This window comes from Rhamphochromis longiceps, linkage group LG17, assembly GCF_057381845.1.
Source record: "Rhamphochromis longiceps isolate RC_006_pf linkage group LG17, R_longiceps_female_GT1.1, whole genome shotgun sequence".
Lineage (NCBI taxonomy): Eukaryota > Metazoa > Chordata > Actinopteri > Cichliformes > Cichlidae > Rhamphochromis > Rhamphochromis longiceps.
This window is the reverse complement of record NC_140573.1, coordinates 22222928-22247015: the sequence shown is the minus strand read 5'-3', so window position 1 is coordinate 22247015 and position 24088 is coordinate 22222928. Positions and strand designations below refer to the sequence as shown.

The following is a 24088-nucleotide window of genomic DNA, read 5'->3' as shown; positions in this document are numbered from 1 at the left end:
CTCCAAGACATCTACAGGAAGCGGTGCCTGAGGAAAGCGGGGAGGATCATCAAGGACTCCAGTCACCCCAGCCATAAACTGTTCAGACTGCTTCCATCAGGAAGGAGGTTCTGCAGCATCCGGTCCCGTACCAGCAGACTGAGAGACAGCTTTTTCCATCAGGCCATCAGACTGCTGAACACGTCATAGACACCTCAGCTTCACTACTGGAACTTCAACATTATGCACTCCACACTGTATATAAATGCCACTTGTTTTGCACATATTCAACTCTGTATATTTTATATATTTTATTATTATTATTATTATTATTACTTTATTTTATTTTTTTACTATTTAATTTGTAAAAATGTGTATACACACACACACACACACACACACACACACACACACACACACACACACACACACACACACGTAGGAAAATATTTAGTATACACATCCAGAAATGCATACACTATTATATATTGTACATATATTTATTAGTTTCAGGTTGGCCATTCTTGTATTTTGCTCGTTTGTGTTGTTGTGTTTGCACATCTCTGTTGCTTGTGGGGCTCGCACACAAGAATTTCACTCGCATGTGCTGTGCCAGTGTGCCTGCACATGTGATGTGACAATAAAAAGTGATTTGATTTGATTTGATTTGATTTGAAAGTCAAAGTCAAAGTCAACTTTATTTGTCAATTCTGCCACATGTACAGGACATACAGAGAATAGAAATTTCGTTACTCTCAAACCCTAGATGAAATAGCAAATGAACATTTAAATATAAGAGAGTGATTAAAAAATGCAAATAAAATAATTAAAAAGTAAAAATGTAAATAAATACAATACAAATTAACAAGAAAGCTATGCAATATACAATATACAATATTCAGGTAAGGGTAAATGACATTGAGTGTAAACCAGGCAGAGTAGTGCAAATAGGCTGTTCAGAGATGGAATGCAGGAAATTCTGTGAAAGAGATTTTAATTTAGAGATTAAAGACTGTTTTTACAGTAATGGTAGTTAAGGTGAAGACTTTAGAGCCAAAAGTAGGTGAATTTTCTTCAGCAAAGAGTGAAGAAGCTGGAAACTAAAAGGGTGAAATTGTACAAATTTCATTTTGAATTTATAAACTTTTTTTTAACACAAACACAGAAAAGTCCACGTGAAAAGAATTATTTCTATGCATCAAAGCAATTTTGGCAGATAAGAAATTAAGAAATAAAACTGCCATTTTGGGTGATATTATGCTCGATTCCCTCCTGAAATGTTGGGATGGTGTTATTCAGACTAGTGGGCTGGAGAAAGCAGTTAAGCTATTGAGATGGATTTCTTATGACTGACTTTTTGGCCCAATATTTACGATAATAAGTTTAGTATATGGGTCTCAAAAGGTTTAACTACTTATTATTCTCTTACCCATGAGGGGGCATTCTTGAGCTTTGAGACATTAAGACAAAAATATGGACTAGGTCAAGACCATTTTTACAGGTATTTACAAGTCAGGCATTACTTTGATGAAAACATTAAAATTATAATAGAAAACAGTGAATTGGGCTTTGTGGAGCACTGTTGTTATCAAAAAATTAAAAATTAAAAACAAAACAAAAATTTTTCATGCTGCTTGAAAAATATTTCACTTTGAAATTCAAGAAGAAAAAAAAAACAGGACTGTATGAAAGAAAAAAAACAATGCATCGTACTTTGGCTAGTATGCCGGGGTGTTGTGCAGCTCCTCGTATTTTGGTGGCATCATGGAGACCACGATGGTGTGTCTGTTTGGGTAATACAGCTGGTGAATCATGATGGAGGACAGAATCATGCCAAGCAGCTGTCGGGGAACACAGGAAGCTGAGTTAAACATCTGCAGGTTGTGAAATGTTGATTCTGATTCTGTATTCATAATGAACTAATATTATAATGAACTTAGACTCAAACTGCTATGTATTTACGTACAAGATGATTTTTCACAAATTTAGATTTTAGTACTAGTTTACTTTTTGTTCCACTACAGATGCTGTAATTCTTCAACATTTGATGGAGAAGATGGAGAATTCAAACTTTGTAGAAAAAATATATTACATGTATACTATGACTTTCTCATTGTCACATAAATAATAGCAGGGACTAAATGCAGAGAATGCAGATGTGACATTTATGCTACCGAATCCTTGAATAATTGATAATACTCACAGCTAGAACAGCCAGAGTGAAGCTGACCACAAGCATGATGTTGTAATGAAACTGAATGTGGTCCATGATCGTGGGAAAGCAGGTCTGAAAATAGAAGGAAAAATAAAAACTGTCAAGTTCTGATATAAACTGAGGAATGATTTAAGCTTTTCAAAAGGGTGCTGGGTCGCTCACCTTAGTGTAGACGGACATTCTCTGCAGCATGAAAGTCTGGAAAATTTACAGAAATAAAGACGTTACAAACTGTGACACACCGTGACCAGTGAAGCAAGTGGGTGCATCGATACTCACGTTGTTTTCGACAGTCTGACACTTGCCCTCCTTCTCCTCCTCCTGGCTGCATACACAAGAGTCGGGGATGTTCTCCCAGTCTTTGTAGCTGAACAGACCACAGCAGTGAAACTACAAACACCAGCAGGAGAAGAAAGAAAGAGGAGAGTTACTCATCTTCAGGAGGATCATCAGCTGGAAATAAACGTTAAAAAGTGTGTGAATTTTTTTTTTAGAAAAAAGTGATCAAATTACTTGTGGACAGTTTGCCTGCTCTTATTCTGAAAGCTCACTTGCTGCCAACTATCAACTGTATATAAATAATGGCACAGTGTATTATGTCATGTTTCAAAGGTCATCTGATGTTATTTTACATCATCACCAGTTTGCAAGTGCTAAATCTTTTATGCCCTGATTGAGTGCATCTTTTTTCCATGAATGTAACTTGTATTTAGCAACAACAAAAGAAAAACTCATTTTAAAAAGATTAAGAGATTGCAGCGAGCAAGTTAGAATAGCTCACCTTCTCCTGAATGACCTCAGCCATGTTCCTCACATCCTCTGAAGATTTGTCCAGAGGCACAAACCTCCTGAAAGTCTGCTCCACGATGCCTTTGAGCTGCAAAAATCAAATATTTTTATAGCATGTATTACATTTATATTTTAAAAATTAAAGCATTTTAATGGTTATGAAAGATAATATGGGTAAGGTAAAGTAATGAAAAAGTAATTGTATTTATATGTGTTGATTATTTTAAAAAAAAAAGCATGATTTAAAAAGTTTTTCCAGTTAAATCAAATAAATCTCTTCACATGACTTCGTCCAGCATCCTGCCTTTACCTGAGGATGAATGATGGCAGCAGGGATTCCAATTATGAGCATCACCAAGCATCCAATGACCATAAACACCAGGAACTGCAGAGGAAAATTCATTCATTTTCTTAAACACTTGCATTATCAAATCATGACTATTACATTTGTCACAGATGGTCTTCATTAAGAAATACAAACAGCCCATAATGGAATGAGACTAACAACCCATATGGAAAAGATATATATAAATCTTATAAAGTTTGTATCTGTCTTGTGTGAAACTTGTATGAAAAGCATACAAGAGTGAAAACAGATATAAGATCCCTAGAAAAATTATATAAATGAAACTTGTATGTTTTGGATACTTACTAAAACAATATATGAAAGTGGCTACTTTCATGGGTAAATCATATAAGCCTTATATGATTCATTATATGAAGTAGGCCACATCTTATGCAAGTCTTTTATAAGTTTTTTCCATTTCTTTTCAATGTGGGAAGATAAGAGAAAGCAAAACTAAACACAGCAAACAAGATGGGAGACCACCAAAATAAAACCGTTCTCTGCTGCCTGTTGGAGCGGGGGGCCTAGGAGGAGGAGTTGGCTGTCCGATTGGGGTCTGGAATGTGGGGCCTCCCTGCTGCTGCCGAGTCGGGTCGGTCTGCTTCTCTCCACCCCAGGGAAAAGGGAAACACTACCTGGGTCTGGGTGCAGTTTCCCCCTCCAGGGGCAAGGGTATCTAGACCTGGGGCTTAGAGTACGCTTGGGGAGTGTGATTGTGTGTACAATGTCTCTTTGTGTCTGTCTCCACGTTGGGTGAGTGATGAGTAATTGCATATGAGAGCATGAGGGTGGGAATGGATGTCTGTATCTGTGTGTGCCTGTATGTCTGTGTCTACATGTCAGGTTGGGTATCAGACGCCACCTCTCTAGGGACATCTCAGGCCCTCCAAGGTATGGAGGCCTATCTCCCCCACCACTTCCCCTGCCAGTGGCAGACGCCCTCAGACATCAGTGCATTGGTTGTTCTTTGTATCCGGGCATGGGCGTCCAGGTACACACCGGCTCACTCCTTGGTGGCTGCTTGTCGGGGCCTGGAGCCTGGGTCTCGCTCGGGCCACTTCGGGGGTGGGGTGCCCTCAGCCTCTCGACCTGGGGCTCAGTCACTCTGGCACAGCTGGCTGCTGGCGGAGCTCACGGGCATGTCACTGCAACCCCCCCTGGCTTCTGCTCCACGGCTGCTGAGTGGCCCTTCATCTGGGGCTCTCATCAGCTCTTTCTGGGACAGTGGCGCGGCTGGCCCTCTGTTGGTCTTCCTTGGTCTCTTGTGTTCTGAGGGCCTCTGGATGTCTGGAGTTTTGATCTCCTCCATACCTGCTTCATGCCCTGGAGGACGGGGCTGTGGCTCCCCACACCCTCTAGCAGATCATTACATGAAGGAACCTTTTAATACAAGCGCGTTCATGCTCACAGCTGTACACACGGGTGCTCACACACACAAACTACACCCTTTTTGGCTCCTACCTCAAAGCAGAGCACCATACTGTAATGCAAAGATAATAAAAATGAGAAAAACCCAAAACATCCCCAAAACTTAAAACCAATGACAGTCTGAACTCACCATGATCAGGGCCACTTTGCTCTCCTTGTGGGCTCCGTAGGCTCCCAGCAAGGCGATCATCATGGCGATGCAGCCCACCACGTAGAGGATGAAGAGTTGGGTGGAGCGACCCTCCAGCTGTGGACAAAAGTGTCACGAAAGGTTAGTGGGCTTTGTCTGTTTGTTCCCACATGTTACATTTATGTTTGAATGTGTCCTCACGTTATATCCTCGAACGTCCATGAAGAACTGATACCACAGAGCGAGGGCGATGGCTACTCCACCAGCAAGCTGAACAAACAGAAACAGTCTGGTTAGAGCTGCTGGATCCTTTAAACACAACCAGGATATGAAATGACTGCACAGCCACACACGTGGACGAGCACAACAACAAACTCTGAAAGTAAGAACAAACGTGTTGAGTTGATGTCGGTTTATTTTACTCTTCTAAGCTTCGGTTTCATTTAATTGTAAAAAAGGAGGCAAATGTGGTTGTTTTTGACTGCTGCGTCTGCCTGCTGACTGGTTGATGTCTTTAAGGAGATTCTGGATTAAAGTCTGCGATTATCATTTCCTAAATAATCTCTTTACTCACCATGAAGAATATGTTGAAGACAGTGAAGATGTGTTTGAGGCAGATGTTGATCTGAGCCATGTTTGCAGCTGGAAAAGTCCAAAGCCCAAAGTCCAGATGAGCTCCGACTGCAGCGAAGTGAAGTGAAGTGAGAGGAGAGCAGCTGAGTGAGCTGCTTTGAAGGGTTTCAGGGCTTTGCTGGGCGGGACGTCCGATATGTTAGAGGTGGAAACTTGTGTGGAATGCTTGTTTAACAAGGGGAGGTTCAAAGCAGGGTCTTCCTCCTTCCAGTAAATCCAGCGGAAATAGTTGTTGCTGTGAGCAGGGACGGAAGCTGTTCACAGACTGGCTGGAGTGGAGGAGAGGGCGGTGTTATGCCCCGTTTAAAACAATCCAGATGTGGAGACATGACTCATTTTACTTTTATGAGAATCTGTCGTCAGCAGGAGGAGAGATAACTTACCGAAAGTCAGTTTATTCCTCTACAGCTCAAAGTAATTTTTACTGCATCTGCACACAATGTACTCAGAGTTTTCTTTTAATAAATGAGATATGTTTATAAGGGTACTGCACTTAAGCACAAAGATTTGTATATAACTTTTTATGTTGTATCATATCTGCAGTGGTTTCAAATGTAAAGCAGTATGAGTACTGCACTCAAATACAGATTACATTGTCTTTAACTTCCCTCCTTATTACTTTTATAGTTGCATCTTATTAAATAATACTTTTTGTTTTATGAAGTAGGTTTTGTAGTTTTTTGTGTCTTTGTAGTTTTTTGTGCATATCACACTTGATTTTTTTTTTATTGATTCCTAATCATTTTTCATTGTGGAATAATTCGACCCACAAAGACTTTGAGCGTCCACAGAGCACTTTTAGTCCTCCGAGTGTGAACGAGCTGTCAGACAGAGCAAAGCAATGCAAACACTACCCTGAGTCCCACGTCACTGTTTTGGAATCTGCAGCTGTGAAAAAAACAGAAACTTGTGAGATGAAAAAATGATCACTGAATGTAAAATTTGGAATTGATGCCTACAACATGTTGCAGCGGTTGATTTGATTTGTGCTGGATTTTGTAGTTTGTGCCATCATGCAGTTGTTTTTAAATCCTTTCTGTCTTCTCATTTTATTTCTAAAGTTGTAAAGTTTCATGTTACCCTTTTGCGACCCTTTCCTGTTCAGCAGTCAGCACTAGAGCAGGGCGAAATGACCAAAAATATTTATCACGATATACATTTGAAAATTTGTGATAACGATATAACTGACGATATAAGTGACACTAGACAAAATACTTTACAACTCCACAACTTTATTTGTGCAAAAAAAAAAATCAACGTATTTTCACTTAAACAAGCAGCTTTTTTTATGTGCATTAAAATTATATAAAAAGTTAACAGTGCAAATGCAAAATCCTTGCTGACAGTTTAACCAAAAGGAATTTCCAGTGGAAATTGGCTGACATATCCTCAGCATAACCATGTATAATATCCACAAAACTTAGAAAGAGGTTATACACACACAATACCGTAATATTATGTTGATGCACAGTACGTATCACTCCGCGAGGCTCCTGCCTACGATGTCCGTAATGCTCTGACAATCCATCAAGCGGTGCGGATTCGTCTTAGCAAAGTTGTACTAAAACATTTGACAAATTTTCGAGCGCCGTGTACATAAAATCGTTTCGAGGTCAGTAAACACAACCAGAATTCATACATAAGGCACATGGGATTATAAGGGGCACTGTCGATTTTCAGAAAAATCAAAGGATTGATTTTAAGTGCGCCGTATTTTCCAAAAAACAAGGTAATAACGACGGGCCGCTAGCATGTGCTACCAAAAATAGTGCTTTGTTGTGTATCTGACGGACGAAAGCTAAACCAGTTCCACACCACTGAAGTTGCAGGATTTTTACAAACCAATTCTGGTTCATCCGTTTCATTTAACGATCCGCTTTCGCCCTTCTCATTCTCCACCATGCTTTTTCCGCCATGTGCGTATGAAAACAAAGGTACGCATGCGCGTTTTACTCATATTCTATCGTGATATTTCATTTTTTTATCGTTGCCCGACATTATACCGGTATTACCATGAACTGTATGATATGGCCCAGCCCTAGTCAGCACATTTAAAAACTGCAGTTGAGCCTAAAGTGCTGTTTTTCCTTTTCAGGACAAAGATATGTAGGAAGCTAAAGAGCAGCAGAGAAATGCCAGGAAAGAGAAATTGAGGGAAGGAGGGACAACTTTCCTTGGAAGTAGACATGTGGGAGGTACGAGATTAAGTTACTGTGACGCAGCTCAGAGGAACAACAATGAAGGCTTTGTGGGGTTTAAAGGAGAAACGTTATTTGCAGGACAGGAAGAATTCATGAAACTGTTTAGTCGTCTTGTGTTAATCTAATAAAATAATAATTACAAATATATTATTATTATAATATTCCACGATGAGCTGGAAGTGGTATTACTGCAAAGTGGGATTATTTAGTTTTAATTTGGGACAAATACATAAAGTCTCATGCTTTATACTGGATTGAACAAATATGATGAGTTGCACCAGAAAAACAAAATTAACAGTCTCACTTATAAATAATCCTGTTGTTTTCAGATGTTACTCTAATTTAAACTTAAAATAATCCTGTTGACTATTTTCATATTTGTTTAACTTTTGAGACCTGAGTAGTTTCTCTCACATCATCAAATTTTTTAAATAAGTATCTGCGATTTGCCGAAAGAGTTATATATTGATTACTTTTCTGTCCGTCCACCGATTTTAAGAAACCTTGTCCTCGCCGGTCAACTCACCATTCTCTTTCTCTCTCCTCTCTGTCATGTGTGTCTATCTGTTCTGGTTTTGGTGCAGAAGCAGGACTGTGTGAAGGCAAGGCAAGGCAAGTTTATTTATATAGCACAATTCAACAACAAGGTGATTCAAAGTGTGAGGTTTCCCATCTTCTGCCTTCACACGCCTGGATTAATCACGCACCTTTTCCTGATGCCCTCGTTGTGGCCTCTCCGTAAGGGAGCGGCAGCTCTTGAGTACTTGCTGGATTGTTGTCCTACTAAGTTAGTGCGACCCAAGTACAAGCCAAGCCTTGAGCTTGTGTTCCCACTTACCTGTGAGAGAGATACTTACAGTTGTACGTTCCTCTTCTGAAGTCTTGCAGTCATTTTCACATAATTTCAGTCTTCTCATTTTATTTCTAAAGTTGTGCCTTACCATTTTGTAACCCTTCTTGTACAGTAGTTCATACAGCATTTTAGAGTTGACCCTAAAGTGCCGTTTCTCCTTTTTAGAGTGAAGAGATCTAGGAAGATGTGGAAGCTGAAAAGCTGCTGAGAAATAAGCAGTATTCCATTTAAAACGATGCTCAGTTGGTGCTAAGGAGCCCAGTGTGCCAAGAATACATATCCTGCACACAATTATCAGCAGCAGCGTGAACCACTGATAAAAGGCAGGATGGATCTTTTCCTGTTGTTTATGTCAGATTCTGACTACAACATCTGAATGTGGGGGCAGAACTCATTTTCTACTGGAGTTCGCCTCTGTGGGCGTAGATTATATATAAAACCCACACCCTATAATCAGGTGCGCCTTATGTGTGTGTTAAATACAGTAATGGCACACATAACTGAGACTGCGCATTTTAGTACCGTGCGTGAAAATACGGTATCTGGAAGATTTTGCCTCTGAGGAAGATTTTATCTTTGATTGGATCTTTGATTATGGAAATCCTATAAAAACTGAGAGAAGTACTCAAAATGACTAAATAAGTAATGCAATCTTAATGACTTTTATAAGGTACAAGGGGAACAACAAGTGAATGTCAGTAATTCAACCATGAAGGTCACTGGCAAATTTGTTCACTCGAAGATAAACTTCTACTCTTCATGTGTAACTTCACACTTGGTTGGTTGACTACCCTCTCGGTAGAATCACAGCTGTCTCTGATCGCTGAGGTGAGAGGGCTAGTGTTCACTGCTTTGATCTCAGAGGACGACTTTCTCTCTTACCCTTCGTGTCGTCAAGACACACTAAGCAATCTTCTAATTGCAGCAATTCAAGAGCCTGCTGAAGATTATTGTTTGCTGAATACATACCAGCAATCATGTGATAGGTTTAGTTATTAATAGGAGCTGACTTATGATGCATTACTAGGAGTAGCATTCCAAGTTAGCACAGTGTCCACTCTGCAGCTGGACTGAATTTCTACAATTCCTATTCTGGGTCTGATCCATAAAATCCTGCTGGAAAAGACAGACTGATATCTGAAATGTATACCTTATGCTGAGTACAGCATAGGGTATACAGGTGTGCTCTCCTTTGATTTGATTCAAGCCCTTGACAAAAGTGGAAAGGAAAAACTAATTTTTAAAAGTCAGAAACCTCTGGTAGATCCAGGTTCCCGGAAGGGGCAGCTGCAGCTGGAGTTGTTGGTTTTTAAATTTACTGGCAACGAAGTTTAAAGCTGAATTTGACTGTATAGTTACTTCTTCATAGCTGTTCCTTTATTAAAGAAAAGAAAACATAGGGGTGGATATGAGGGAATATTCCTGCAGATTTCCCATGTGTGGGACTAATAAAGGTTATCTTAAGTTAGATGTGTTTCTGATTATTAGGTAGAGAGTATAATTTACTCACTGCACAAAGTGATGTCAGAGAGACATCTTATATAAGTCATTTTTGCATGTTGAATTTTGGTCCACTAAAGTGGTTGTTTTGTAAGGCTAGGCGACGTTGTGTTTTTTTTAACGTGTAATGAATGTCTGGCGTTATCTTCCTCTCATTGTAGCAGAGGCTCTCAAACTGGTGTTCCCAATCCACAGATTGGGTATAAGCAAAAAACCTATGGTGGCACCTAGATACATGTGCATCATCCGGGGTTGAGTTAATTAGCGCAATGGACAAATATTTAAGTCCATCTACTTCATCGAGTAATGCAAAAGCCAAACTAGCTAAAGTATCACAATAATTAATTTGTATTTGGCTTTATCGAGAATGACAATGGCAGACCAAAGTGTGTTTGTGTCTTCAAGAAGTAAAAAAATAAAATAAATGAAGCCAGCAAAGCTAAAGCAGCATCTCATCACAAAGCACCCTGAGTTTTATCAGAGTTAGGATTATAAGAGGCCCTTTAACACACTCTGTTAGGGAGTTTTTATTGTTTTATTTGCTTATGGTTCAAAAGTTATGTTACACATATTTCACCAGACACAGTTTTCTGTAGAAACAGGAAGCTGACCCTGTGACACTGGGATTTACCGCAAGAGACCAGCACAGAAATGCATATCCGCAGAAGTTGACTTGCATTATATTATTCTTAGAAATTGACTTGCAACACACATACTTTGTGACACACACACACAGCTTACACACACAGACAGCATCAGGACCTGCGTAACAGGAAATGTGATTATATTTGCATATTGACAATGTAACCTATAAAAATAAACGAATACTGCAGTTCGGTGTGATTTGCTCTGAGCTTTTCACCCGTGCAGCACGTTAACCTACACAAGTGTCTCAGTGTTGATTATTCACCTGACTGTTTGTTAACTGAATATCACCGACACACTCACTTCCTCTTACAAAGCTCAATAAAACAGGATACTTGTAAAAATGAACCCTGAAGGGTTTTAAGCCCTGAGAATTTCAGGACAATATATCCTGTAACTTTGACGTTATGAGGGGAAACATTGCATCCGTAAAATGCCATAAAATAGTAAAAACTAAGGTGATGTTCTCTAATTCATATGTAAATAATGAGATTCGTGGAAGATTTCAAGTGCTTTTTTTCACTGTTGACTGTGTGCCTTTGTGTAAACCTGAGCAACAGCTCGGCCAATGACAGGCGAGGAACAGCACAGCCTTATTTGCATACAGCGGAAATAAAAGAGCCACTCTCAGCTGACGAGCACATTCTCCGCTGTGAGGAAGTGAAGTAAGAAAATGCCGGAACCCGCCAAGTCAGCGCCCAAAAAGGGCTCCAAGAAAGCCGTGACCAAGACCGCCGGCAAGGGCGGCAAGAAGAAGAGAAAGACCAGGAAGGAGAGCTACGCCATCTACGTGTACAAGGTGCTTAAGCAGGTCCACCCCGACACCGGCATCTCGTCTAAGGCCATGAGCATCATGAATTCGTTCGTCAATGACATCTTCGAGCGTATCGCCGCTGAAGCCTCCCGCCTGGCCCACTACAACAAGCGCTCCACCATCACCTCCAGGGAGATCCAGACCGCAGTTCGCCTGCTTCTTCCCGGTGAGCTGGCCAAGCACGCAGTGTCTGAGGGCACAAAGGCCGTCACCAAGTACACGAGCTCCAAGTAAACTGCATCTTTACTTAATCCCGAACAACGGCTCTTTTCAGAGCCACACATCTCTTCTAAAGCGTACATGTCCTGACTTTATTTAATTTGTAGCTGTCATGATGGTGAAACATAAATTACAGCTTGTGTTACTCTTGTATGCTTTGAATAAAAAAAAAAAAGAAGAGAGAAATTTCAAGTAGTGATGGGATTTCCGGCTCTTTTTAGAGATCCGGCTCTTTCGGTTCGGCTCACTAAAAAGAGCCGGCTCTTTCGGCTCCGAACCGGCTCTTCAGGTTGTTTTGTTGCTTTAATTAATTTATTATTAACAATAATATAAAATTATGCACAAAAGGAATTACTAACATAAAAACAAGTGGTTTTATTTATATATAAATATATGCGGTGGCCCCTAGAGACAAAACACGTACAAACTCCAAAACACATTTCTAGCATGAACTGAACTTCCAAAGCAGAGCTACTAGATCACTTAAATTACACAATTGAAAGCATGTGTGTATTGTTTGTGTATTTATACACAGGCACTCATATATATATTCAAATAATTTAAAAAAAAGTTCATTTACCTGTTACTACGACACACCAAATCCGGTCGTTGGTACTTGCTGGCTTGTGTAGCCACAAGATAACAAAGGCTCAACACTGCGCCCAGCATCCTGGAGCACTTCTGTTGTCTTTTGTACGTGTTTTGAGTTTTTATGTGCTTCTGAGTTTTTACGTGCTTCGGAGTTTGTACGTGTTTTTACGTGTTTTGGAGTTTGTACGTGTTTTTACATGTTTTGGAGTTTGTACATGCTTCAGAGTTCGTACGTGATTTGAAGTTTGTATGTGCTTTGTCTCTAGGGGCCACCGTAAATATACTTTTATTTATTCACTCCACATAAAATGTAATAAATAAATCATATAATATAAAAATCAACTATTCACATTTCAAGTTTTAACTATTTCAATTTTCAGCTTTTTCCTTTCACAAATTTAAAGTGAAAAGAACACAAAACACTGCAAACCACAACACAATTAAATATAAATTATAATATGAAAACTAAAAGAACATGCACATTCTCTGTCATATGGACCTGCATGAATAAACTTTCTCAATCCTTTATCATCTGCAACCGAAAATAGTTGTGGATGATTACTATACCTTTCTAATGTTGTTGTCCCTGCCTCTCTTTCTCTCTCTCTGGCTCTGTTCCTGTGCTACTGAGTGTAACTACCGCCCCTCCCCCCTCTGCCCAGCGTAAAGCACAAGGCTCGCGTGCAGAGTGAAGCGGAAAAAAAGTGCGAGAGAGAGGCTGAGAGAAAAAAAAAAAAAAAACCACGTGACGGCTCGCGATAAGGAGCCGGCTCGCGTCGTTCACGTCAAAGAGCCGGCTCTAAGAGCCATTTCGTTCGCGAACGACCCATCACTAATTTCAAGGACTTAATGATGGACCACCTGACCAGAACAGTCCTAACGCCATCACTATATCATTTAGCATTATTACTATTTGGTTGGTTTGGTTTTGTAGTTTTTTTTGTTTTGTTTTGTTTTGTTTTCTTTTTGTTTTTGTTTTTTTGTTGTTTTTTTTTTTTGGGGGGGGGTCATGTTTTGTGGTCCCTTGTCTGCGAAAAGCACTGAATAAATACACTTGTGGGTTTCTCAGAAATAATGACATGTGAACAAGAGCTTATTGAGCTCATCCTGGTGAGGCAAATGTTTGGCTTCAAATCACAATTCTGATCGTAAAATCCTGGACAGGATTACAAATACAATAAATAAACGCGATTCGTTTCAGTTTCACATTTCAAACTACAGTGACATCCTCCGTGTGTGTGATCTATACATGTGTTAATCGTTTTGATGTAGTTCAACACTTATGCTAGACTCTGGGTGAAACGTTAAGAGGGTGTGTGGTTTTTGTTACAAATACGGACACTTGGGTTTAGTTTGAAATAAAAATGTGAACTCCACTCAGACATTGTGTGTGATTTGGTGTGAGTCTCCCTTCGGTTAGACTTAATTTGTCATTTAACAAAAGACCACATTTCCACATTTAGAAAATAGAAGAGTGGGCGGAGCCGCTGAGCTTCGAGTCGCCGTCACACCGTCTGTTTTCTCTTACGTCCGCCGAGCACACATAATAACACGGCTCCGTGGAGTTTAACTTCATTCGACTTTGCTCGTTCAGAGAAGAAATTATAACCATGAGTGGAAGAGGCAAAGGTGGCAAAGGACTCGGGAAAGGAGGCGCCAAGCGTCACCGTAAGGTGCTCCGTGATAACATCCAGGGTATCACCAAACCCGCGATCCGTCGTCTGGCTCGCCGTGGCGGAGTGAAGCGTATCTCCGGTCTGATCTACGAGGAGACCCGCGGAGTGCTGAAGGTGTTTTTGGAGAACGTCATCCGTGATGCTGTTACCTACACGGAGCACGCTAAGAGGAAGACTGTGACCGCCATGGATGTGGTGTATGCTCTGAAGAGGCAGGGCCGCACTCTGTACGGCTTTGGCGGTTAAACTCAGTCGCCCTAATCCATCAAACGGCTCTTTTAAGAGCCACACACTTCTCTTTAAGAGCGTTGTTCTGCCATCTTTTTGTTTTTGTCACTTTTTACTGCCTTTTTGTGTTTTGTTTTGCACTCTGAATATCTTATACGCCATTAGGTGATGAGAATTGTCAGGTAGGAAATATTGTACTGCATGATGGTGGACTGCACTGGTGCACCTGAGAGAGATACCCGCCCATGTTGACGTGCGAGCATTAGTGATGGGATTTCTGGCTCTTGTTAGAGACCCGGCTCTTCGGGTTATTTTGTTGCTTTAATTTATTATTAGCAATAATATAAAACTATGCACAAAAGGAATTACTAACGTAAAAAAGTGGTTCTATTTATTTTTGTATATAAATATATGCGGTGGCTCCTAGAGACAAAACATGTACAAACTCCAAAACAAATTTCTAGTGTTAACTGAACTTCAAAAACAGAGCTACCTAGATCACTTAAATTACACAATTGAAAGCGTGTGTGTATGTGTATATATCTGAGCACAAGATCCATAGAGGCTGGGGTCTATCACACCAGGCAAGACCCCAGGTGCAGGCTGTATAAAGATGTCCCAGAGACAATCCAGCACATAACAGCAGGGTGCAAGATGCTAGCAGGCAAGGCATACATGGAGCGCCATAACCAAGTGGCCGGCATAGTGTACAGGAACATCTGTGCCGAGTATAACCCGGAAGTCCCGAGGTCAAAATGGGAGATGCCCCCAAGGGTGGTGCAGAATGACCGAGCTAAGATCCTGTGGGACTTCCAGATACAGACGGACAAAATGGTGGTGGCTAACCAACCGGACATAGTGGTGGTAGATAAACAGAAGAAGACGGCCGTAGTGATCGATGTAGCGGTTCCGAATGACAGCAATATCAGGAAGAAGGAACACGAGAAGCTGGAGAAATACCAAGGGCTCAGAGAAGAGCTCGAGAGGATGTGGAGGGTGAAGGTAACAGTGGTCCCCGTGGTAATCGGAGCACTAGGTGCGGTGACTCCCAAGCTAGGCGAGTGGCTCCAGCAGATCCCGGGAATAACATCGGAGATCTCTGTCCAGAAGAGCGCAGTCCTGGGAACAGCTGAGATACTGCGCAGGACCCTCAAGCTCCCAGGCCTCTGGTAGAGGACCCGAGCTTGGAGGATAAACCGCCCGCAGGGGCGTGCTGAGTGTTTTATATATGTGTATATATATATGTATATGCATGTATATTCAATTCAATTCAATTCAATTTTATTTATATAGCGCCAAATCACAACATAAGTCGCCTCAAGGCGCTTCATAGATACAGAGGAAAAACCCAACAATCATATGACCCCCTATGAGCAAGCACTTTGGCAACAGTGGGAAGGAAAAACTCCCTTTTAACAGGAAGAAACCTCCGGCAGAACCAGGCTCAGGGAGGGGCGGCCACCTGCTGCGACTGGTTGGGGTGAGAGAAGGAAGACAGGATAAAAGACATGCTGTGGAAGAGAGACAGAGGTTAATAACAGATATGATTCAATGCAGAGAGGTCTGTTAATACATAGTGAGCGAGAAAGGTGACTGGAAAGGAAAAACTCAATGCATCATGGGAATCCCCCGGCAGCCTATGTCTATTGCAGCATAACTAAGGGAGGATTCAGGGTCACCTGGTCCAGCCCTAACTATATGCTTTAGCAAAAAGGAAAGTTTTAAGCCTAATCTTGAAAGTAGAGATAGTGTCTGTCTCCTGAATCCAAACTGGAAGCTGGTTCCACAGAAGAGGGGCCTGAAAACTGAAGGCTCTCCCTCCCATTCTACTTTTAAATACTCTAGGAACAACAAGTAGGCCTGCAGAGCGAGAGCGAAGTGCTCTAATAGGGTGATATGGTACTACAAGGTCATTAAGATAAGATGGGGCCTGATTATTTAAGACCTTGTATGTTAGGAGCAGGATTTTGAATTCAATTCTGGATTTAACAGGAAGCCAATGAAGGGAAGCCAAAACAGGAGAAATATGCTCTCTCTTTCTAGTCCCTGTCAGTACTCTTGCTGCAGCATTTTGGATTAGCTGAAGGCTTTTCAGTGAGTTTTTTGGACATCCTGATAATAATGAATTACAGTAGTCCAGCCTGGAAGTAATAAATGCATGAACTAGTTTTTCAGCGTCACTCTGAGACAGGATATTTCTAATTTTAGAGATGCTGCGCAAATGGAAGAATGCAGTCTTACATATTTGTTTAATATGTGCATTGAAGGACATGTCCTGGTCAAAAATGACTCCAAGGTTCCTCACAGCGTTACTGGAGGCCAAGGTAATGCCATCCAGGGTAAGAATCTGGTTAGATACCATATTTCTAGGCTTTTCAGGGCCAAGTACAATAACCTCAGTTTTATCTGAATTAAGAAGCAGAAAGTTAGCGGCCATCCAGGTCTTTATGTCTGTAAGACATTCCTGCAGTTTAACTAATTGGTGTGCGTTATCTGGCTTCATGGACAGATAGAGCTGGGTGTCATCTGCATAGCAGTGAAAATGTATGCTATGTCTTCTAATGATACTGCCTAAGGGAAGCATGTATAATGTAAACAGAATTGGTCCTAGCACTGAACCCTGTGGAACTCCATAATTAACCTCAGTGTGTGAAGAGGACTCTCCATTTACATGAACAAATTGGAGTCTATTAGATAGATATGATACAAACCACTGCAGCGCAGTACCTGTAATACCTACAGCATGTTCTAATCGCTCTAATAGGATATTATGGTCGACAGTATCGAATGCTGCACTAAGGTCTAGCAGGACAAGCACAGAGATGAGTCCACTGTCAGAGGCCATAAGAAGATCATTTGTAACCTTCACTAAAGCTGTTTCTGTGCTGTGATGAGCTCTGAAACCTGACTGAAACTCTTCAAATAAACCATTCCTCTGCAGATGATCTGTTAGCTGTTTGACAACTACTCTTTCAAGGATTTTTGATATGAAAGGAAGGTTGGAGATTGGCCTATAATTAGCTAAGACTGCTGGGTCTAGAGATGGCTTTTTGAGTAAAGGTTTAACTACAGCTAGCTTGAAGGCCTGTGGTACATAGCCGATCATTAGAGATAGGTTGATTATATTTAAGATCGAAGAATTAATTAATGGCAGGACTTCTTTGAGCAGTTTTGTAGGAATGGGGTCTAAAAGACACGTTGATGGTTTGGAGGAAGTAATTATTGAAGTTAACTCAGAAAGATCAATTAGAGAAAAAGAGTCTAACTTAACATCAATGGTACTAAGAGTAGCTGTAGATAATATTACATCTGTGGGATGATTACTGGTAATTTTTTCTCTAATGATAAAGATTTTATTTGTGAAGAAGTTCATGAAGTCATTACTAGTTAACGTTAAAGGGATTGTTGGCTCAAAAGAGCTCTGACTTTTTGTCAGCCTGGCTACAGTGCTGAAGAGAAATCTGGGGTTGTTCTTATTTTCTTCAATCAGTGATGAATAGTAAGATGTTCTGGCTTTGCGGAGGGCTTTCTTATAAAGCAGCAAACTATTTCTCCAGGCTAAATGATGATCCTCTAAATTTGTGACACGCCATTTCCTCTCCAGATTACGAGTCATCTGCTTTAGGGTACGTGTTTGAGAATTATACCACGGAGTCAGGTACTTCTGATTAGAGACCTTAGTTTTCACAGGAGCTACAGTATCCAGAGTCGTACGTAGTGAGGAGGTGAAATTATTAACAAGATAATCGACCTCTGTTGGGGTAGTGTTCAGATAGCTGCTCTGCTCTGTGTTGGTACAGGGCATTGAAGATGATAACAGTGGGTGGATTATATTCTTAAACTTAGTTACAGCGCTTTCAGAAAGACATCTACTTTGATAAAGTCTACTCTCCACCGCTGTGTAATCAATTATTGTAAATGTAAATGTTATCAGGAAATGATCAGACAGGAGAGGGTTTGCAGGAAACACTGTTAAATGTTCAGTTTCTATGCCATATGTTAAAACAAGATCTAGAGTGTGATTAAAGTGGTGGGTGGGTTCTTTTACATTTTGAGAGAAACCAATTGAGTCTAATAACAGATTAAATGCCATGTTGAGGCTGTCATTTTTAGCATCTACATGGATGTTAAAATCACCCACAATAATTATTTTATCTGAGCTCAGAACTAAATTAGATATAAAGTCTGAGAAATCAGACAGAAACTCTGTGTAAGGCCCAGGTGGACGATAGATGATAACAAGTAAGACTGGTTTCTGAGTTTTACAGCTGGGGTGGACGAGGCTAAGCATCAGGCTTTCAAATGAATTAAAAGTCTGTCTTGGTCTTTCATTAATTGATAGGCTGGTGTGAAAAATTGCTGCCACACCGCCCCCTCGGCTTGTGCTTCGAGATTTCTGGTAGTTAGAATGACTCGGGGGTGTTGATTCATTTAAACTAACATAATCATCCTGCTGCAACCAGGTTTCTGTAAGGTAGAGTAAATCAATTTGTTGATCAATTATTAAGTCATGTACTAACAGAGACTTGGAGGAGAGAGACCTAATATTTAATAATCCACATTTCACTGTTTTACTCTTTGGTTCAGATGTGGATACTTTATTGTTCTTTCTTTGTAATTGTTTATGTTTAAGTTGTTTGTTGCTGGTTTTTAGTTAGTTTTTTGTCTGTTTGGGAGCCGACACAGTCTCTATGGAGATGGTTTTTTTTTTTTTTTGGGGGGGGGGTAGCAGGAGGAGAGAAGCTGCAGAGGGGCGTGTAAGACTGCAACTCTGCTTCCTGGTCCCAACTCTGGATAGTCATATTTTGGGGGGTTTAATAAATTTGTCCATATTTCTAGAAATGAGAGCTGCTCCATCCAAAGTGGGATGGATGCCGTCTCTCCTAACAAGACCAGGTTTCCTCCAGAAGGTTTGCCAATTATCTATGAAGCCCACATCGTTTCTGGGACACCACTCAGACAGCCAGCAATTTAAGGAGAACATGCGGCTAAACATGTCACTCCTGGTCTGATTGGGGAGGGGACCAGAGAAAACTACAGAGTCCGACATTGTTTTGGCAAAGTTGCACACCGATTCAATATTGATTTTAGTGACCTCCGATTGGCGTAACCGGGTGTCATTACTGCCGACGTGAATTATGATCTTACTGAATTTACGTAAGATCACATGTATGTATATGTATATATATGTATGTATATGTGTATATATGTATATGTGTATGTGTGTATATATGTATGTATGTATGTATGTATGTATTTATGTATGTATATATATATATATATATATATATATATATATATATATATATATATATATATATATATATATACAACAACTGAGATAATTCATCCACAATACGAGGTTAGTCATTCATATACTGCTGCATGGGCTGGGCTGTAGTTACATCATAAGGGTTTAAAAATTGAGCTTTAAAATGATTGGCAGTAATAAAAGCCGAGGAAGGCCAACAGTGATCACTGACTGTTTTTAGGAGCTTTTTGAGATTAAATAGAAGAAAATACATAACATTAAACATGTTAACAACACAAAAGCCATATTGAACACAGACTACTTTAGGCCCGGAAGCAGGATTCGTCACGTCATCACTTAAAGACTGGCTACCTTTCTAATGTGAAGTTGTTGTCCCTTTCTCAGTCTTCTTGGCCTGCATGTTGGGCAGCACACCACCCTGAGCGATCGTCACTCAGCCCAGCAGCTTGTTCAGCTCTTCATCGTTGCGGACGGCCAGCTGCAGGTGGCGGGGGACGATTCTGGCAAGAGCATAGATTTGGTTTTGGCATTGGTGGGGGACGGATGATTCAACCACCGAACACTGCCCTGCTTTTGTCTTTGCTTCTTGATAAAAAGAGGAGAAATATACTTGCCTACATATGCTGTTCTACATGCTTTTAAACCATTTAAAAGTACAATTCATAGTTTTATATGTGAATTATATAATGTCAAATTACTATTAAACAAATGACTAAGAATTGTAGACTTTAGTTTACTTCAGCCATATTCCATCATAGTAAATCAGGTATCATACAAAATAAAATTAGCTTCAAATACAGTGATGACAATAAAAGAATATGACTTTAAGGACTTAACAACATTACTTCAGTTATAATACACCAACATCTCTTATACATTAGCACTAAGGGAACACTGAATGACCTGGTGGTTTTTGTCCATAAAACTACTCATCTAAGATTACCACAAAGTAAAAGATCTCTCAGCAACATTGTGCAACATTTTATGCACACTATTGCCCCTATCAAATAAGTGAGCTGGGATTTTTTTATTCTAAACATGAACTCCTGTTACAGCAACAGACATGGACTACTGGTGCCCCACACAACAACTCAATGTCCACTATGTGAAGGAGCCAAACACATGCCTGCTCCTCTCGTTAACTGAGATAAACTGCTGGCATATTGGTTTTATATACTGTCCAGTCTCTCCTGGTGAACATGGCCTACAGTAGCATTGTTTAATCTCATTTGAGTCATTGTTGATCTCGTTTTTAGTCTTGTGAGAGCACTGAAGCTTCTTTCAGCCTCAGCCGAGGATACTGGGATGACTAAAAGCAGCCTGACAATTGTCACGATAATAAATACTAGTTAATCTATAGCACCAAATCATCAGTCAGTCACCCGTGACCTCGCCTCTTCACCTCAGTCCGAGCTACAACATGGCAGAGCTGCCTCTGTCACCTAATAAATAACAGGGAGACATTCCAAATACATGCAGTCACACATGTGCTTCAAAAACAGTAATGAACCACCAAGTCATCCTCCAATTTCACCTGTGATCTTGTATCACCATTACTCTCTGTTGGTTCTTCTATCACCTGACAAATAGGACATACATGACAATAAGAATAAAATGGGTAGCTGCTTCAGTGTTTCTGTCACTTTGTGTAGATCTTGACTCATCAGTAATGTTTGTAGGGTGAGTGCATTTTTAAAACCGTTTGTGCAAACTGCACTACAAGGTGGAATATTTGCAGAAGCATGACGACCTCATGATATTTTGTCTCAAAAATTAACCCTATGACTATGTCAGTACCATTAGGATGAAATTGTGTCACCAACATTTTAACATTAGACATAAATTTAACAGCCTCTGTACACTAATGTTAACATGTTAGGCTTACTGGCATGTCCATAGTATTTATAAAAAAAAAAAAAAAAAAGTAAATAAGTAAAGGAGGGAGACATTTAAGGATAGAACAATTCATGCTAAAAATTAATGAAGCATTTTTGTAACTGAAGTCAGTGATTTCCACGTTCATGCTGACTGTAGTTTCTGGTATAGAAAGAGCATGAAGATTAAAGTGTGACTATAATATTGATGTAATAGTAAGAAAGGAGCGAGCTCTTGGTGGGAGGGAGGTGGCTCTGAAAAGAGCCGTTGTTTGTAGGTGAGCGAGTAGCTTAAGCTCTCTCTCCGCGGATGCGGCGAGCCAGCTGGATGTCTTTGGGCATGATGGTGACCCGCTTGGCGTGGATGGCGCACAGGTTTGTGTCCTCGAAGAGACCGACCAGGTAAGCCTCACTGGCCTCTTGCAGAGCCATAACGGCAGAGCTCTGGAAGCGCAGGTCGGTCTTGAAGTCCTGAGCGATCTCGCGGACCAGGCGCTGGAAGGGCAGCTTGCGGATGAGCAGCTCGGTGGATTTCTGGTAACGGCGGATCTCGCGCAGAGCCACGGTACCGGGCCTGTAACGGTGAGGCTTCTTGACGCCTCCGGTGGCCGGGGCGCTCTTACGGGCAGCCTTAGTGGCGAGCTGCTTCCTGGGGGCTTTGCCGCCAGTAGACTTGCGAGCGGTCTGCTTGGTTCTTGCCATTGTTTCTCACTTTTCTTTTCCTGTGTTAAGGGCAGATTTTGTAGCAAACAGAGGAGACTCGCTGCTCTTAAACTGTGTGTGTCTGTGACGCGGTGCCTCCCCGGCTCATGATTGGTGAGGGGCTCCACGTGGTGCTCAGCACCGTTCAGAGGAGCACCGCCCCGCCTCGGTGTGTGCTTCTCATTGGAGAAAAGTGCATTGTAATTGCGCGCTGCCGCAAGCCTCTCTGCGATTGGTGCGTGACGAAGCTGCGCGCGCTCTGCGGAAATATAAGCGAGGCTTTGAGCCGATCAGGCCACATTTCTTTTGAGTGTTGATACTACGAAGAGAAGAACCTGTCAAAATGAGTGGACGCGGAAAGACTGGAGGCAAAGCCAGAGCTAAGGCCAAGACTCGCTCATCCCGTGCCGGGCTTCAGTTCCCCGTGGGTCGTGTCCACAGACTGCTGCGCAAAGGCAACTATGCGGAGCGTGTGGGAGCTGGCGCCCCCGTTTACCTGGCAGCTGTGCTCGAGTACCTGACCGCTGAGATCTTGGAGCTGGCTGGCAACGCGGCCCGCGACAACAAGAAGACTCGTATCATCCCACGTCACCTGCAGCTGGCTGTGCGCAACGACGAGGAGCTCAACAAACTCCTGGGGGGAGTCACCATCGCTCAAGGTGGTGTGCTGCCCAACATCCAGGCTGTGCTGCTGCCCAAAAAGACCGAGAAGCCCGCCAAGGCCAAGTAAATGCAAAGCGTTCGGCTTCACCAAAAAACGGCTCTTTTAAGAGCCACACACTCCTATCTGAGCAAACCTCCTTCTTGCTGTTACTGTCTGTAACTGGGATATGTAGATTATGCATCTTGATTTATTTTGAAATGTATGTTCATTCATATCACCTTACATGGTCAGGGACTGAAATCCACCTTCAAAATATACTATCATGAGTGCTTAAGCAGTGTTTGTTTTATTCACAAGAATAGAGGGTCTTAGTATAAAGTCAAAATAAAAAAATAAAAAAAGTCAAAAGCTCTCAGTCTCTCCTGCTGTGTGGTTAAGGCTCATGCCTTGTTCAACCTCATTTACATTAGGAATCAGCTGTTAAGCGCTGCTGCAGGGTGCAGCTGGGCTACCGGCAGACAGACCCTACATCCCCAGTGAGGGAAGGAAACGGGTGATGTCTCCCGAGGACACCTCGGATAAAGTACAAGAGATACAATCAGTGCTTTGTCAGTGTTTACTCAGCAGTCAAGGACAGCAATATTTGCATAGTATTTTTACTGACATGTAGTGCACATATGTTTTGGGCAAAAACATTTTTGAATATTAAAATATGAACATTTGTAACAAAAAATTGACAAATTAGCCAGTTCCAATGTAAAACTTTATCTGCCTATTTAAAAAAAGAAGATAATCTTCTCACAAACTGGTGTTTGATTTTGAAACAGGAAAAAAGTGGGGAAACAACTGAAAAGACTAACATTTGAATAAAACCTGAAAGCAAGTAAATACTTTCTATGCTGCCTTATGGTAAACTTTGGTAATATTGATAAAGAACAACACTGGCTGACGATGAAATACAGTCAGCTGGCATGGTGACACTGCCAGTATTAACCTGCAGGGCTGGACTGGGACAGAAAATCGGGCATTTTGACTAGAGACCGGCCCACCAGGTATTAAAGCCATAAAGCCTTTGAATGAAAACAAACGCTGTTGTGACAGTGATGTACACTGTCTTGTTGGTATATGTATGATTTCTATACATTTGACATCAGATAAAAACTTTGGTTGTAAGATTTAGATAATTATTTAATAAAAGCTAAATATTTTAAATGAGAATAAGAAAGAAAAGTATTTCTTTGTGCCCCCCTCTCCCTGTTAATTCCCTACCTGGCCCCCTGGCATAACTTTGCTAGATCCGCACCTGCACAGTTACCAGCTGTCAGCTACCTAAAAAAGGATCCTGGGGTTATTTGTCTCTCAGAAACAGCTCATAACTTCCCTTCAACT

The 24088-nt window shown here is 41.1% G+C and overlaps 5 protein-coding genes across 6 annotated transcripts; 3 read left to right on the top strand and 2 right to left on the bottom strand.

Moving 5' to 3' along the window:
* Positions 1-373: 373 nt before the first annotated feature.
* On the bottom strand, positions 374-5898 carry LOC146649692 (tetraspanin-8-like). 2 transcript variants are annotated; one of them, XM_085386292.1, is made up of 10 exons: positions 5462-5898; positions 5089-5157; positions 4888-5004; positions 3294-3368; positions 2976-3071; positions 2474-2584; positions 2357-2392; positions 2183-2266; positions 1693-1820; positions 374-958 (listed from the first exon to the last, which is right to left on the bottom strand). In XM_085386292.1, the coding sequence occupies exons 1-9, from the start codon at positions 5519-5521 to the stop codon at positions 1698-1700; spliced, it is 771 nt and encodes a 256-aa protein (XP_085242418.1). In that variant the 5' UTR covers positions 5522-5898; the 3' UTR covers positions 374-958; positions 1693-1697. The 2 variants fall into 2 exon arrangements, with proteins under 2 accessions (XP_085242418.1, XP_085242417.1); XM_085386291.1 differs by lacking the exon at positions 374-958 and having other exon boundaries at positions 1562-1820; positions 5462-5897.
* Positions 5899-11355: 5457 nt separating this feature from the next.
* LOC146649691 (histone H2B 1/2) lies at positions 11356-11939 on the top strand. Its single transcript, XM_085386300.1, has one exon. The coding sequence runs from the start codon at positions 11393-11395 to the stop codon at positions 11765-11767; it is 375 nt and encodes a 124-aa protein (XP_085242426.1). The 5' UTR covers positions 11356-11392; the 3' UTR covers positions 11768-11939.
* Positions 11940-13882: 1943 nt separating this feature from the next.
* On the top strand, positions 13883-15400 carry LOC146649690 (histone H4). The gene has a single exon (XM_085386302.1). The coding sequence runs from the start codon at positions 13954-13956 to the stop codon at positions 14263-14265; it is 312 nt and encodes a 103-aa protein (XP_085242428.1). The 5' UTR covers positions 13883-13953; the 3' UTR covers positions 14266-15400.
* A 6202-nt stretch (positions 15401-21602) lies between these two features.
* LOC146649689 (histone H3) lies at positions 21603-22122 on the bottom strand. The gene has a single exon (XM_085386294.1). The coding sequence runs from the start codon at positions 22093-22095 to the stop codon at positions 21685-21687; it is 411 nt and encodes a 136-aa protein (XP_085242420.1). The 5' UTR covers positions 22096-22122; the 3' UTR covers positions 21603-21684.
* A 265-nt stretch (positions 22123-22387) lies between these two features.
* LOC146649688 (histone H2A-like) lies at positions 22388-23129 on the top strand. The gene has a single exon (XM_085386296.1). It carries the CDS (start codon positions 22439-22441, stop codon positions 22823-22825), a length of 387 nt encoding a protein of 128 aa, XP_085242422.1. The 5' UTR covers positions 22388-22438; the 3' UTR covers positions 22826-23129.
* The last annotated feature ends 959 nt before the right edge of the window (positions 23130-24088 follow it).